Here is a 15,522-nt window from a genome sequence, read left to right on the forward strand (position 1 = left end):
ATCTCTTTCCCTTATGTATTACATGGGTTGTGTGAAGATTACCTCTCTTGCGACATTACTTTCAATGAGGTTATGCCTCTAAGTCGTGCTTCGACACGTGGGAGATATAGCCGCATCGAGGGTGTTACAAGTTGGTATCAGAGCCTTCCCCGACCTTAGGAGCCCCATTGCTTGATCGTTTTTAGCGGCCGAGTTGTGTCTAGAAAAATGTTTTGAGTCATTTAGGAATTATATATCGGAGAGTTTAGGAATTCTTTTTACTTCCCAGTCCCTTCATCGCTCTGGTAAGGCATCCTGACGTAGAGTTTTGACTCTTCTCTTCTCAAGTTTCACTTAAATTTTTTTTAGGATCACACGGGTATCTTGGAATTGTTCCGATGGTTTTATGATGAGAACATTGTCTTGGTGCCTCCTGTCAGGGGTTTAGTGGAAATGTCTCGGGGAGTTGAGCTCTGAGGTGTTGTCATCATAATTTTATCGTTGCAATTCTGGAATACCTGAGTTTAGTACGCCAACATCGAAAATCTCTTTTATGCAGTTCGTTGGTGAGATAACCTCGACGCCACCCAGTACTGGGGTGGGAGTTCGGGAGTATCGCCATAACTCGTATAACGGATGCTTTTCGAAGGTTGAGGTAGATGATTTTCGAAGGTTTATTGGTTATGTGTTGAAGGATGGATACAGCTGGATGTAGGATTTGTTAGTTTTGGGTGAGATATTATGCTTCCCCTGTATCCCCAACACCTGATTGCATAAACCGGAAAGGTTCGGGAGTTTCATAGGTGGGAAATCAAGTAGCTCTTAGGATATCTTTCCGACAGATGTATGATATGAAATTGGGGTTCGACGTCTAGTGGTCCGCCTATTCACGGTCGGTTTTACAGTGGTCTCGTTGTGTCTTAAAGAGTCCTTGGCTATGCCGACTCGGGGACGCTTCGTATGTCATGTGCACTGCCTTGTACATGATGGTGCTATACAATCGAGCCCGTGTAGGCCCCACCATGAAAACTTCGGGCGAAATCTCTATCATATGTTTGTTCTGGCTGATTCTGCAAGCCAATCCTTTGTTTTGTTTTGAGTTGTGGTATTCGAGTTGCTTCGAAGTCAAATGTTGATTCCATACCTTTTCCAAGTGGTGTTATCATACTTCTATGTGAATACTAATCCGTCATGATAATCGAGATTGTCATGTCAATCCTTTTCACCGATGTGCTTCTCCTCAAGTGGATCCGTACATTTCAACATCCGCAAGTTTCAATCTCAGCTTTCTCTACGGTGTTCGTTTCATCCATCCCAAATTGTCTTTGTTTTTCCCGCCCTCCCACCCCTTTTCTCCGAGAACTCAGATTTCTTAATCAAGTATCCATTTTATTGATGTGAAGTCTCTCCTTTCTTTTCAATCAATATCCTTATCCGGTGATTCTCATGAAGATTCTAACAGAGCTTCAAGTTCATCATCTTTCGTTCTTTTCTTCTCCGGTGGAACCAAGTCAAGCTTTGTGGATCATATCCTTTTTCCTTGTTTCAAATACCTTCTCATGCCGGTGCAATCCTTAATCATTCACCTCTCGCTGTTCAATTGTTCCGGAGTGCTAAAGATATCTCAGAAGGCTCGTCTTGTCATCCAAGATCCGCTCAACCTATTTCGAGATTGTTATCTCATTCAAGCCATGTAATTCAACTGTTGCTTTCTCTCTTTTGAATTGTTCTACGGTGTTTCTTTTGAGTGGGCCCTAACCCACAGGTCTTTTCCCAGGATCTTACCCGACTCTTCCAATTTCTACCGGAGTTATTCTCAAATCCATTTCAAAGTTTGACGTAAGAATGAAGTTTTTCATCAGCCAAATGTTTTCTCCAAGATCTATCAAATTCTTTTCATCATTGGTTCAACTTGCCTATTCTTCTTTATTCCGGAGTTTCTCAACAATTCACGGTGGTGTTTCTCGTCGTCATTCTCAACATTTGAAGACCGAAAAAGAGTTTCTCTTTAATCTTGCTCCATTCTCTTCAAGATTCGTGGTTCAAGCTTGATACCATCCTCTCATAATTGTTTTGATTGTGAGAATTCTTTTCACCATCCGAAGTAATTCAAGAGTCTTCTCAGTTGGATTATCCGGAGCCCATCATTTCAGAAGACTTGTTCATTCCCAGCTTTCAGCTCTCGTTCCCCAAAATCTCACCGGTGCATCATTCAATATTCTTTAATCAGCGCGTGATCTCTTCGTTCCAGGTGTATCTAAATTCTCTCAAGTACCTTTGTTCATTTGCTAATTCTTACCGGTGATGCACCCCTACTTCGATCATTTTCAATTCTTACGGTGGTCCGTTCAAGAGTTCTCTTCCTTGGTCATCATATCAATTCATTCGTTGTTTCAACCCTACCGGTGGTTCATTGAAGACCTTCTCAAGTTTATGTTATATCTCTCTTAATCTTTTCTATGAGAATAAGTAATATGTCAAATCCGTTGATTGTCATCAATTTAAATTGGTGAAGGATAAGCATAATGTAATTCTTATTCTGGTTTCATTGAAGTGATTAATTCTTTATTCCGGAGGCTCATCAAAAATTCTTGGTTTCACTTGTTTCATCTTTTCTTTTCCGGAGTTCCAAGTACTCTCAATTATATCATCACGGAGATCCATCTAAAGCATTGCAAGGTTTCACCTTGTGTTTTCAACTTCTCTTTCTTCTCGTTATCCTTTCGTTACCGGAGTTCTTCTTGGAGATTCTACATGTTGGTTCATCAAGGATTTATATTCCTTCTCGAAATGTTCATCGAGATTCTTTTCTAAGGAGTTCAAGCATTCTTCATCTTGCTATCCGGAGTGCATTTCTGTCTACCTTATCATTCGAGGTGGTATTATGTCATTCTTGATAATTTAAGTTCGGGTTTTCATGATTCACATGGTGTCTAGAATGAGACATTTTTAAATCCATCAATCTCGTCATTGGAGCTATCTTGGGTTATATTTCACCTAAAGCTGTCCCTAAGGATTGTTGCTATTATGGTGCTCATAAATGATCCAAGCTCTTCATTTGTCCTTTCCGGTGCGACATACCTTTCTCGTAAATTTGTTCATATCAATCCAATTCTTTTCCGTGAGTGGCAGGTTGTCACCTCATAATTCGAGATGTATTCCATAAGACCATATCAAACTTATCCTTTTCGTTGTTGGTTTTCCAACAACTCCGTTCGACCTTTCTCCTAAAGATGCCTTTTCAAACTCTTTTGTGGCAGAAATTGGCATTTTCTTCTCAATTCTCTTATTTCAATTATCTATCTTCTATTCTTTTGTTCTGGAGGCTTTCTGATGTTGCTCTCTTCAACCCATCTTCTTGCTTTGACAGGATCATGTTTTTTCATGTCTATCCATTAAACCGGAGTGCCGTGCCCTTTTGCTCAAGTTCTTTTCATTTTATCAAGTTTTTGCCTTCCGTTTCAACCGGAGCGCTGCCCGAATTTTGGTCTTACTTGATCCCCTTCTTTAACCGGAGTGTTATCAATAAATATCTTGCCCCTTCAACCTCAAGATTTTCGCAATGTTCTTTGTCCCTCCTTGCTAACGGAGTGTTTTCGACTTTGTTCACCTTCGTTGTATTCGTTCTTAAATTTGTGTAACCTTTTCAAGGTTCTTTGGTTTCACTCGTTTGTCAAAGAAGCAACTTAGTCTCACCTCTTCTCTTTCTCTTCCGTTGTCCCTCCGGTGCCATTCTAGATCTCGGGACGAGATCCTCTCGTAGTGGTGGAGTGTTGTAACGCCCCGAGACCGATGTGCCAGGTGTCGTTCAGTTATTCGCTGGTGTTGCCTTGTCATTGCTTGCGTGTCATGCATTGCATATCATGTCATCATGTGCATTTCATCTGCATACGTGTTCGTCTCATGCATCCGAGCATTTTCCCCGTTATCCGTTTTGCATTCCGGCGCTTCGTTCTCCTCCGGTGGTCATTTCTACCTTTCTTTCGTGTGTGGGCATTAAACATTTCCGGATTGGACCGAGACTTGTCATGCGGCCTTGGTTTACTACCGGTAGACCTCCTGTCAAGTTTCGTATCATTTGGACTTCGTTTGATACTCCAACGGTTAACCGAGGGACCGAGAAGGCCTCGTGTGTGTTGTAGCCTAACACCCCTCCAATTTGGCCCAAAACCCACCTTACTCTGCTCCATCATCTAGAGCGTTCGATCACGATCGCGTGGCCATCGCCGGAGCTTCGCCCAGCCGCTTCGCCAGGTCACCAGCGCCGCCATCCTCTTCCTCTCTGCTTCTCTCTCTCATGAGCGTCCTCTCTCTGTTCTCCCCAGGGGCCCTCGCTAGAGTCCCATGCCTCGTGCTCGTCGCCGGAGTGGACGGGTCTCGCCGGAGCTGCCGCCCTCTCGTCGAACCCGGCCTCCCCGTCGTCCTTGGGCGTCCTCCGCCCCAGATCCGGTTGCCCCGCCGCCGATCTACCCATTTTCGGCGCCTCCCGCGCGCCCCCGGCCTTCGCAGCCCTCGCCGGAGTCCCTGTACCGCCGCGCCGCCGCCATGGCCATCCTCGGCTTCGAGCTCAGGAGGAGCACGACGGGGCTCTCGCTCACCTGTGCCTCGTGGGCCGGCCCATCTCTCCAGCTTCCCCGGCCCAGCTCCAGATCCGCGCCGCCCTTCCGGCCTGCCTCCTCTTCCTTCACGGGCCGCAGCCCAGGGGTGAGACACCCCCAGCGCCCCGCCTCTTTTTTTTTCCTTCCTGCTGTTGGGCTAGTCCATTTCGGCCCGTGATGTTTTTTTTTCAGCGCCTGGGATTTTTCCTAATTATTCCAGAGATTGCCAGTTTTGCAGAATAGTCCCCCTAGTTCATGCATTTAATAACTCACTAACCGTGCATCGGATTAAAATGATTTATATATGAAACTTGCTCGGAATTTTGTGTAGATTAATAATATCCAACTTTCATCCATGTTTAAAATATTTAAAATGTTGTTTGCATTAATTTGCTCCTATGTCATGCTAAAATGGTTTAATTCATAACTAAATAACCGTAACTCGGAATTTAATAAACTTTATATGTAATTGGGGTGGAATTTTGTCTAGTTTAACATGGTGCACTCATCTTGCATGCTTAACAACTCTAAAATTATGTTTAGGGCAGAACAGTACCAAACCTAATTTATGCTCATGAGGAGTTTCCGGATTTGTTGTTCGTTGCTCCCGGCCTCATTTAAACTTGCCTAGATAGGTAGTTTTGTTGTGCTTCACCCTCTTGCCATGTTTAACAACATTTAATATTGTTGAGTACCTAACCGGGAGAGAACTAACTAATTGACGTGGTGTTTTGTCAATATGCATCCCGATGCATATTGGGCTCCACTTAATTTGTAGGATTGTTTGTGCACTTTGCCATGTCATGCTTCATTAAACCGGACATGCATCATACTTGTTTGTGCATCATGCCATGTCTTTGTGGTGGTTGTTTACTATGTCGTTTGCTTCTTTTCGGTGTTGCTTCTTCGGGTTGGTTCCGATAACGTCGCGTTTGTGAGGACCCGTTCGTCTACATCCGTTTGTCTTCTTCATGGACTCGTTCTTTTTCCTTGCGGGATTTCAGGCAAGATGACCATACCCTCGAAATCACTCCTATCTTTGCTTGCTTAGTTGCTCGCTCTTTTGCTATGCCTATGCTGCGATACCTACCACTTGCTTATCATGCCTCCTATATTGTTGAACCAAGCCTCTAACCCACCATGTCCTAGCAAACCGTTGATTGGCTATGTTACCGCTTTGCTCAGCCCCTCTTATAGCATTGTTAGTTGCAGGTGAAGATTGAAGTTTTGTTACTTGTTGGAACATGGAGATGTTGTTCCTGGTTGGAACATGTTTACTTGTTGGGATATCACTATATATCTTATTTAATTAATGCATCTATATACTTGGTAAAGGGTGGAAGGCTCGGCCTTATGCCTGGTGTTTTGTTCCACTCTTGCCGCCCTAGTTTCCGTCATATCGGTGTTATGTTTCCGGATTTTGCGTTCCTTACACGGTTGGGCTATAATGGGAACCCCTTGACAGTTCGCCTTAAGTAAAGCTCTTCCAGCAATGCCCAACATTAGTTTTACCATTCGCCACCTAGCCTTTTGTTTTCTCTTGGGAGTCGCGCTCCTGAGGGTCATCATTATTTTACCCCCCCGGGCCAGTGCTCCTCTGAGTGTTGGTCCAAACTAGAGTCCTGTGCAGCGCCCCCTCGGGGAAACTCGAGATTTGGTTTTAGTTGTATGGAGCGCTCATTTGAGTGTGCCCTGAGAAAGAGATATGTGCAGCTCCTATCGGGATTTGTCGGCACATTCGGGCGATGTTGCTGGTTTAGTTTTACCCTGTCGAAATGTCTTGTTGTATCGGGATACCGAGTCTGATCGGAACATCTCGGGAGGAGGTCTATTCCTTCGTTGACCGTGAGAGCTTGTCATGGGCTAAGTTGGGACACCCCTGCAGGGATTTGAACTTTCGAAAGCCGTGCCCGCGGTTATGGGCAGATGGGAATTTGTTAATGTCCGGTTGTAGATAACTTGAACCTTAACTTAATTAAAATGAATCAACCGCGTGTGTAACCGTGATGGTCTCTTTCCGGCGGAGTCCGGGAAGTGAACACGGTGTTGGAGTTATGTTTGACGTAGGTTGTTTAGGATCACTTCTTGATCATAGTTTCATCGACCGTGCTTTGCCTTCTCTTCTCGCTCTCATTTGCGTATGTTAGCCACCATAAATGCTAGTCGCTTGCTGCAGCTCCACCTCATACCTTTACCTTACCCATAAGCTTAAATAGTCTTGATCGCGAGGGTGCGAGATTGCTGAGTCCCCGTGGCTCACAGATACTTCCAAAACCAGTTTGCAGGTGCCGATGAGTCCTTGCCGATGACACAACCAAGCTCAAGGAGGAGCTCTTTGAAGATCTTGTCCTTTATGTTGTTTCGTTCTAGTTGTTCAGTAGTGGAGCCCAGTTGGGGTCGATCGGGACCTTTTGTCGCATTTGGGGTTCTTCTTTTATTTTGGCTCCGTAGTCAGGCCTTGATTGTATTTGGATGATGTAATGTTTTATTCCTGTAATTGTGTGAAGTGGCGATTGTAAGCTAACTATGTATCTCTTTCCCTTATGTATTACATGGGTTGTGTGAAGATTACCTCTCTTGCGACATTACTTTCAATGCGGTTATGCCTCTAAGTCGTGCTTCGACACGTGGGAGATATAGCCGCATCGAGGGCGTTACATCATATGTCTTGTGTCACTGTTCCTTTGTTCTTTCTGCCCCGCAAATTGCCTCTGTCCCGCAAATCACTTCTAAATAGGTCCATACACTAAACTATAAACGGGCACGCTCTGAGCAATTCAAACCCGTACAGAAAGCAGCTAAAAGGGTTAAAATCTAACAAAAGGTGGACTAAGCTAACTACAGGAGGATGAAAAGGACCAAAACTGATGGCATCTAATCACAAGCCGAATTACAGAAAAAATACAGTTGCTGCTGCTGTGAATCAACTATACAAAGGCCCAAAATTACACTAATAATTACAGTGTAAAAACCATGGAAATACACAGTAATTCCACTAAAAATGCCACTTGCAAATACAGAGCAAAAATCCACTAGAAGTACACTGTAAACCCACTAACATTTACAGTGTAAATTCCACTAACAATTACAGTGTAAATTTCACTGAAAATGCACAGTAATTACACTAAAAGTACACTGTAAATACCACTTAAAACACACAAAAGAATTACACTGCAATTCCACTGAGAAAGTGCTAAATTTACCCCAGAGAAGCGCCACCAGAGAGGGCGATTCCTCCATGATCTAGAGTTCTAGACACAAACATGGCTGGAGAAGCAAAAAAAAATAATCACAGGTAACACCCCCCTGGTCTCCTGTGCATTCATCACCTCCTGTCGTCTCTCTCCTGCCTGAACAAATCTGGAAGAAAGAACATACCTCTAGCTAGTGAATCATTACATAGGATAAGTTAAGCACAAAATCTACACAGATCAAAAATAAGAACATAATCACACAAAAGCATGAAACAGGAGAAACCCTAGGAACAACTAGGATATGGTCTCATGAACTAGTTGTCTATGATCACAGGAAAACTGAAAACTACATGCCCAGATCATAGATTTCTGGATTTGCAGAAATAAACACACTACAGGGATCAAAACATGCTCAGGAAGCTAGCAATTCCATTTTGGGAAAACTAGTTAAAACATAAAAGGGGGAGGATTGCTCCAGTTGAGAGAAAATATGACTATTTTCACACCCTTTGGAAACTGAAAAACCAAACACTGTTAAGACACTTTAATCTACTTGTTTTAGACACTTTCTACCTGTTCTTAAATAGTTGTGATTGAAGGACTGAATTTAAGTAACTTTAGAAGTGTAAACTACTATGATCGGATGCTTGCTTACACTGAATATTGACATGCATTAACATGAGCACTAAAAATTGAAATTAACAGGAAAAAGGACAAACACAATCAGGCTAAAAACATTCACACTAGAAGGCACTCACACAAGTAGCAACAAACAAAAAGAATCTATAAAAATGATTACATATTTACAGTTCAGAACTAAAAGGAGAAATTTGTGACTGTTAGATCAAATTACTGGGACCTTCTCTGCAAAATTACTCTGCACTTATTTACAGTTCAAAACTGAATACTTGTTTGCATTAATAGATAATTTACTCAAAATATTGAGTGCAGGTGCCTACAATCAAACCAAATGCAATGAAATCCAGCATCAAAGGACATGCGATGTACCTCAATGAAGATGAAGTTGATTTCCTTAACATATGGCTTTCTAGTAGCAGAAAACAATCCTGAAAACAAAAAAAGTTATCAAAAACATGCTTTCTTTAACTAGAGTCTTGACAAATAACAGAGTGGATCATACTCTTTTACTGAGCTACTTCAGGTGGTTCATACCGCTTTTAAACGGACCCGCACCAAGATGTTATTGGATCCACACCCCAACTCTTTTCAACCCACACAGGCAAAGCAGCGAGAAAGGAGAAAAAGAACCCGGGCAATACTTTCCCATCTCTAATCTACTAACCACACACAATTAAAATGAAAATGACAAAAACCACTAAAATTACACTATAAAATCAACTAAAATTACACTAAGATTTACACTTTAAATACCGCTGTAAATCTAGTTTGAATCCACTGTAAAATCTACTACACTAAGAAAAACACTGAAAATACGGTAGGAATTACAGTGTAAATCCAGTAGGAATTACAGTATAAATCTACCTAGAATTACACTGTAATTCTACCTAGATTTACAATGTAAAATCGACCTGGAATTACATTGTGAATATAGTAGGAATTACAGTGTAAATCTAGTAGGAATTACAGTGTAAATACCTAGATTTACACTGTAAAATCGACCTAGAATTATAATGTAAATATAGTAGGAATTACAGTGTAAATCCACTTAGAATTTCACTGTAAATCTACCTAGAATTACACTGTAAGAATTGCAGTTTTGAACAAGCCAACAAAAATGAACACTAACCAACAGTAAGGAAGTGCTAAAATTACTGTGTAAACTACTTTGTAAATTAGTGTGTGAACCCGCTAAAATTACTATGTAAGACCAATTAACATACAGTGTAATTCCACTGGGCATTACAGAGCAAAATCAACAAATAATTACACTACAACCCATCAAGGACTACAGTAAAAAAACTGGAACAGGACATGACCAGAAATAAATCCACTTCATCATAGCAGCACATGCCCTGAGCGGGTAACACCCCATCTTTATCAGAGCCAGACTAGAAAAAAAGCAGCTAAAAAGCATAGCCTAAGACTTTCTCGAAATCATGATCATCCATTTGACGTTCCTGCAGTTAACAGATGAAACAAATGAATGAACTAGAAAACCGGAACAAATAAGCTACCAAACAAGAAATAAAAGAAAATAAAAGAAATAAAAAATCAAATTAGAAATATAACCTCCGAATCTTGAAAAGGATCATCCTCAGGAAAATCATTGGGGACAAAAGGTTCCCAATCTGAATCATCACAATCTTGAACACAAGCAGCATAAGTGCCCTTACCAAAAGCCTTCATGAGTCTCCCCATACTTTAATCTATAACCTAAATATGTACAAACACAAAGAAAAGGACAAAATGTCTGAGATGAAATGGCAAAAGGGATAAAACATAACAAAAATATAATGAAGAAATGCATTGATAGTATTTACAGTCTACATCTATTTTATTTCACTACATAACCCACTAAGAATTACAGTGAAGAAATCCCATGCGAATTACAGTGGAAACCAACTGAGAATTACATTGTAAATACACTGTAATCACCCACTAAGAAAATACACTGGAATTCCGATGAAGATTAGAGTGTACATCCGAATATAATTATAGTCTAAATCCTCAAGAAAATACACTGGAATCAGATGCATCACAAGAACATACAAACTAGCGGTGCATCACAAGAACAGTCACAATTCCTCTGCTACTCAATTAAAGTGTAAATTACACTGAATTTACACAGTAAAACCAGCTATGAATTACACTGTAAATTTGCTGACAAATACACTGTAAATCCAAAACGCAATTCCACTATAAAAATTCAAGTGAATTACACTGTAATTCCACTAGCGAATACAGTGCAAATCCATGGCAATTACACTGTAAATCAGCTATCAAATTACACTGTACATCACTGACAAATACACTGTAATTCCACTAACAAATACAGTGCAACCCCACTGACAAAAATACACTGCAACTAGGACATATACACTATTATTCCACTAGCAAATACAGTGCAAATACACTGAAATTACAGTGTGAAATAACCGGGGATTACACTACAAATTGCTTTGGATTTACACTACAAATATACTACCTATCCACAAGAAAATTACACTGGAAATCCAGTACGGATTATAGTGAAAATCAATGAAAATCCAGTATGAATTACACTGAAAATCACTCTAAAAAACAATAGGGATTGCACTGTAAATCCAAAATAGAAATTACAGAGTAAACCACATACCCACTAAACGATACCAGTGAAGAGAAATGGTCTAGGGATTAAAGGCCAGGGAACAGAATACATCCGTTCGAATTGACTGAATACATCAGAGTACTACAACTAAGCAAGCCAGCCTCACATGAACAACTCGGACTCCAACATCCAATCAATTATAGATCAGCACATCGAACTGACACACATCCCAGCTACGGCAGCTACCGCGCTTAGCAGAACAATCAAACGCATCCCAGAAACGGTGCAACCTAAACAAATCTACACGGAAAAAAGCTGCGGGGGGTGGATACAATCATCAAATCTGACAGACAAAACCAACTCCCTACCTAACAGATGACAAGAACAACAAAAAGGGAGGGGGGGGGGGGGGGGGGGACTGAATCCGACGAACAAAATCGCCAGCAACGGAAATGGGGACGGATCGGTGCGGGGCCGAGAGATGCCGCAGATCCCGCCGGCAGGAACAGAAGGGAGGCGGAGGAAGCGGGGCAGCACGAGGGAGAGCGCGAACAAGTCACCACCAAAATACTGGATCGAGCGGTGAGGCGGAGCTCCAAATCGCCATGGCTATCTCTCTCTCGCTCGACTGTTCGGGGTTGCGTGTTCGGCTGGGAGGAGGAGGGCGACAGTGTCAACCACACAGACACGCGGGTTGCGATGGAAAAAATAACGGGTCAACCACACGGGCCCGATAAGAGAAACGAGACAAATAACGGGTCACACACACGAATCTCCATGCACAGATCGCAGGGCACAGAAAACGGATGAAGGCGAATTGTTTTCATCCGCATGAAAATTAGCAGATCCGTTATTTAATACTGCATTGCAGGATCTTAAACTCAAGACCTCTTGACTCGAATACCATATTAAATTCATGCTTCAATCAGCTCGTTCAAAAGTCCGAACTAATGGAAAGAAGCAGGCAATATATTTCAACATCTATGAGGCGAGGTTAGTGGAGGATAGGGGACGACAAACATTCCTTTCATATAGACAGTGGTTTTCATGGCTGACTTCAACTCGGGCCTCACGACTACGACCCGGAAGTCCGGGTTAAATATTTTTTGTTTTTGAGCATGCATATATATGGCAATCAAATATTTGTTTCTCCCTTATGGCAGCATGTAGACTGCAGATGTGAGGTCCCTCTTCTTATTCAGCTGCAATTCTTTTTTACCAATACCTTGTCCTTTGCTGCCTTTTGTTTTTTATGCAGTACACAGTTTCATACATACTACTCCCTCCGTTCCTAAATATTTGTTTTTATAGACATTTCAAATGACTACTGCATATGGATGTATGTAGACATATTTTAGAGTGTAGATTCACTCATTTTGCTTCGTATGTAGTCACTTGTTGAAATGCCTAGAAAGACAAGTATTTAGGAACGGAGGGAGTAGTACATATATGTACTCACCTTGTAAACACACACATGTACATCATATCCCTACAAGCACCTCTAAGAGACTGAGCCGACACATCATCTTAAGATTGACGAAGTCATCACAGACGCCTTCGTAGTTGACACTGGCGCTCGCATTTCCTAAATTTATTTTAAACATTTCGGCGATGTTTTTTCGGTGGGAGGAGATGTCTCTGTCGACTATGAAATGTCTGTGGTGACTTCATCAATCTCAAGATGCTACGTCGGCTCGGTCTCTCGGAGAAGCTCATAGAGATAAGATGTGTGTGTGCGCGTGTTTCATATGGGTGAGTGCATACTCGTACATGTGACCGACTTTGATTGGGACTTTGATTGTATACTATGTTAAGAAAAAACTGCTTGACAGTTGAACATGGGACGCTGGAACTGGAAGAGACGTGCGCAGCAGGGATGCGTTTGGAACAAAGTCTCCGCCCCGCCGAATCGAACCCAACCGTCCCGGCGGAGATTCGTCGGTCGCGTTCATGCGCCATTTGTCGATGGCAACTTGCCACCGTGATTCCGTCCGTGCTCACTCCTGTCCGTCGTGTGTCGCGCACTTGCCAGATAATCTAGAGTTGCTGGAAATGCCCGACTACACACCCCCGAGCAAAGGCTCACGCAAAACTGGCTCCTCCGCGCCCGCGGCGGCAACCTCCTCCTACCCGCGCCCGTGGTTTCTTCCCAGCGGAAGCCTCCCTCAAGCAACCGCCCCCCCTATCGGCCCCATCTGCCTCCTCCTCTCATCCGCACCAAACCCCACGCCCCCCACCAAACCAGACCCGGCCGCCGCGCTCCAGTCGAGGGAGCGAGTCTGCGGGCGGGCGGGAGATGCTGCTGATGGCCGCGCCCGCCGCCGCCGACGAGCACCAGAGGGGGCGCCGGGGACGGCCGCCGCGCGCCGATCTGCTCCTCAACTGCGACCTGCCCCCTCCGGCCAAGCTCTTCGGCCCGCTCCCGGCTCTGCACCTGCAGAGGTAAGGCAAGGCGCCGTGCTCTTTTCACTGTCGCGCGGCGCGTTCGCCTCGACGGATTTGCGTTGCTCGGACTGAGTGGCCTCTCTCTCTCTCTCTCTCTCTCTCTCTCTCTCTCTCTCTCTCTCTCTCTCCCCCTATTTTTGCGCAGGGCGGGCCGGACCGACGAGAAGGGTAACGGCGACGGCAAGGACAGCCTGCTGCGGGCGCTGCGGCTGTCGCAGTCGCGGGCGCGGGAGGCGGAGGAGAAGCTGGCCGCCGCGGCCGCGCGCAGCGGAGGCCTCGCGGCGCTGCTCGTGCGCGACGCGGTGGCGCTCTCGGCGCACCGCCGGTGGGTGATGATGCTGGAGGCCGAGAACTCCGCGCTCAGGGCAGGAGGAGGAGGAGGAGGAGCCGCCGGCGCGGAGCCCGAGGAGGAGGAGGAGGATAGCGCGGGGGCCGCCCGGCACCCGGTGGCCGCCGCGTGGTGGGTCGCGCTGGCGGTCTGCGTCGGCCTCGCCCTCGGCAACCTCCTGCTCTGAAACTAATCATCCTTAATTTGACTTTTGTATAAAAATCACCGGACGATCCACTGCTCCAGGACTTGTTTGAGTCACTCAAAATGTTACTGACATCCAGCCGATGCTTGGCATGGGAAACCTCGTGTTGTTTTGTGGATAAACAGACGAAATCAAGATGGGGAATCCTTGGAGGGTTGGTAGATTGGACCCTGCACGCTATCAGCACATTCGTGCCAGTCAGTTGTAGGTTAATGAGTCAGTTTGTCTGATTCACATCTACTTGCTCCGTTCCTAAATATTTATCTTTTTCGAATGGTTTGCTTTGTATGTAAGACACCGTGCAAAACAGCTCAATTTCACTTGTCTAAAACAACTTATAAAAGTGAGGGGGGAGGGGGGGGTATTTAAAAACAGAGGAAGTAGATGTTTTCTAAGGATGTTACATCTAAGCTCCCACAAATAATGCAGCAACAAGGAACAAAAAAAAACTGAGACAAAAAAATAGACCACAAATATAGTGGAAATTAAGTTAGATGTGACATAACTATTTCACATCTAGATGTGTCCTAGACAGACCCTGTTATAGATTTTTTTTGGACGACGATAACTGCCACACGTGTGGCATCTAGGGGGTATGTGCCGCACGCCCCGTGTGGCATCGACACAGGCCCGCCCGCACGAGCACGTCCGCGCGCACCCCACCACAGCCCGCACGTTCGGTGTGCGGCGCAATCGCCCGCACTAGCACGTCCGGGCGAGCGACCTCACGGCCCGCACGACCCGTCTCGGCCCTCGCCCCTCCCCGCATGCGAGCCACACGCCTCGCGTGGCAGTAACCACGCGTCCCACCGTGATTGCCATGGTCCGAACCCTGTTCCATGTTCGTTTAACTGTACTTGCCATGTTGCTGAACTGCAGTTGCCATGTCTGAAAACTACAGTTGCCATGGTTGCTCAATTGCAGTTGCCATCTCAGGTCAAGTGTCGGATGCCATTTTTGGGCAACTGTAGCTGTTGCCATGTATGGTCTGGTCTACTATAGTTGCCATGATTTGAAAACTTTAGGATTTGCCACCTACTAACACTAGATAGTTGCTATTTAGCACTACAAAAACATGGCAAAAAACATGTTCGGGTAAAAAAGAGAGTTGCCATCTGCTTATAAGCACACTAGGGCAGTTGCCATGTACCCTGCAAAAACACATGGCAACTGATAGCTTTTGGTGTGTGGGAGAGGAGACGGGCATGTGGGCGACGGTGATATCTTTAGGAGTTGCCACCTACTAACACTAGACAGTTGCCATGTAGCGCTACAAAACAGACGTGTCAACAATAACATGTTCGGGGTAAAGAGAGTTGCCATCTGCTTATAATCACAAATAGGGCAGTTGCCACGCACTAGCACTGGACAGTTGCCATTTAGCGCTACAAAAACAGACGTGGCAACAATAACATGTTCGGGGTAAAGAGAGTTGTCATCTGCTTACAATCACAAATAGGGCAGTTGCCATGTACCCTGCAGAAAACATGACAAATGACAACTTGGTGTGGGAGAGTGGGAAAAAGGGCAGTCATGGGAGATGG

The 15,522-nt window shown here is 44.3% G+C and overlaps 1 protein-coding gene and 1 long non-coding RNA gene across 4 annotated transcripts; one reads left to right on the plus strand and one right to left on the minus strand.

Moving 5' to 3' along the window:
• Nucleotides 1–7,509: 7,509 nt before the first annotated feature.
• LOC125552854 (uncharacterized) lies at nt 7,510–11,725 on the minus strand. Of its 3 annotated transcripts, none has more exons than XR_015601642.1 (4): nt 11,434–11,725; nt 9,983–10,126; nt 8,780–9,870; nt 7,510–7,937 (listed from the first exon to the last, which is right to left on the minus strand). It is a non-coding gene; the product is annotated as an uncharacterized LOC125552854 (long non-coding RNA). The 3 variants fall into 3 exon arrangements; XR_015601641.1 differs by having other exon boundaries at nt 11,369–11,725; XR_015601640.1 differs by having other exon boundaries at nt 9,983–11,724.
• Nucleotides 11,726–13,048: 1,323 nt separating this feature from the next.
• On the plus strand, nt 13,049–14,164 carry LOC147976702 (uncharacterized). Its single transcript, XM_087518988.1, has 2 exons — nt 13,049–13,442; nt 13,591–14,164. The coding sequence occupies exons 1-2, from the start codon at nt 13,297–13,299 to the stop codon at nt 13,958–13,960; spliced, it is 516 nt and encodes a 171-aa protein (XP_087375114.1). The 5' UTR covers nt 13,049–13,296; the 3' UTR covers nt 13,961–14,164.
• Nucleotides 14,165–15,522: the final 1,358 nt, after the last annotated feature.

Source organism: Triticum urartu, chromosome 4A, assembly GCF_056163025.1.
Source record: "Triticum urartu cultivar PI428250 chromosome 4A, HENAU_Tu73, whole genome shotgun sequence".
Taxonomy (NCBI): Eukaryota; Viridiplantae; Streptophyta; class Magnoliopsida; order Poales; family Poaceae; genus Triticum; species Triticum urartu.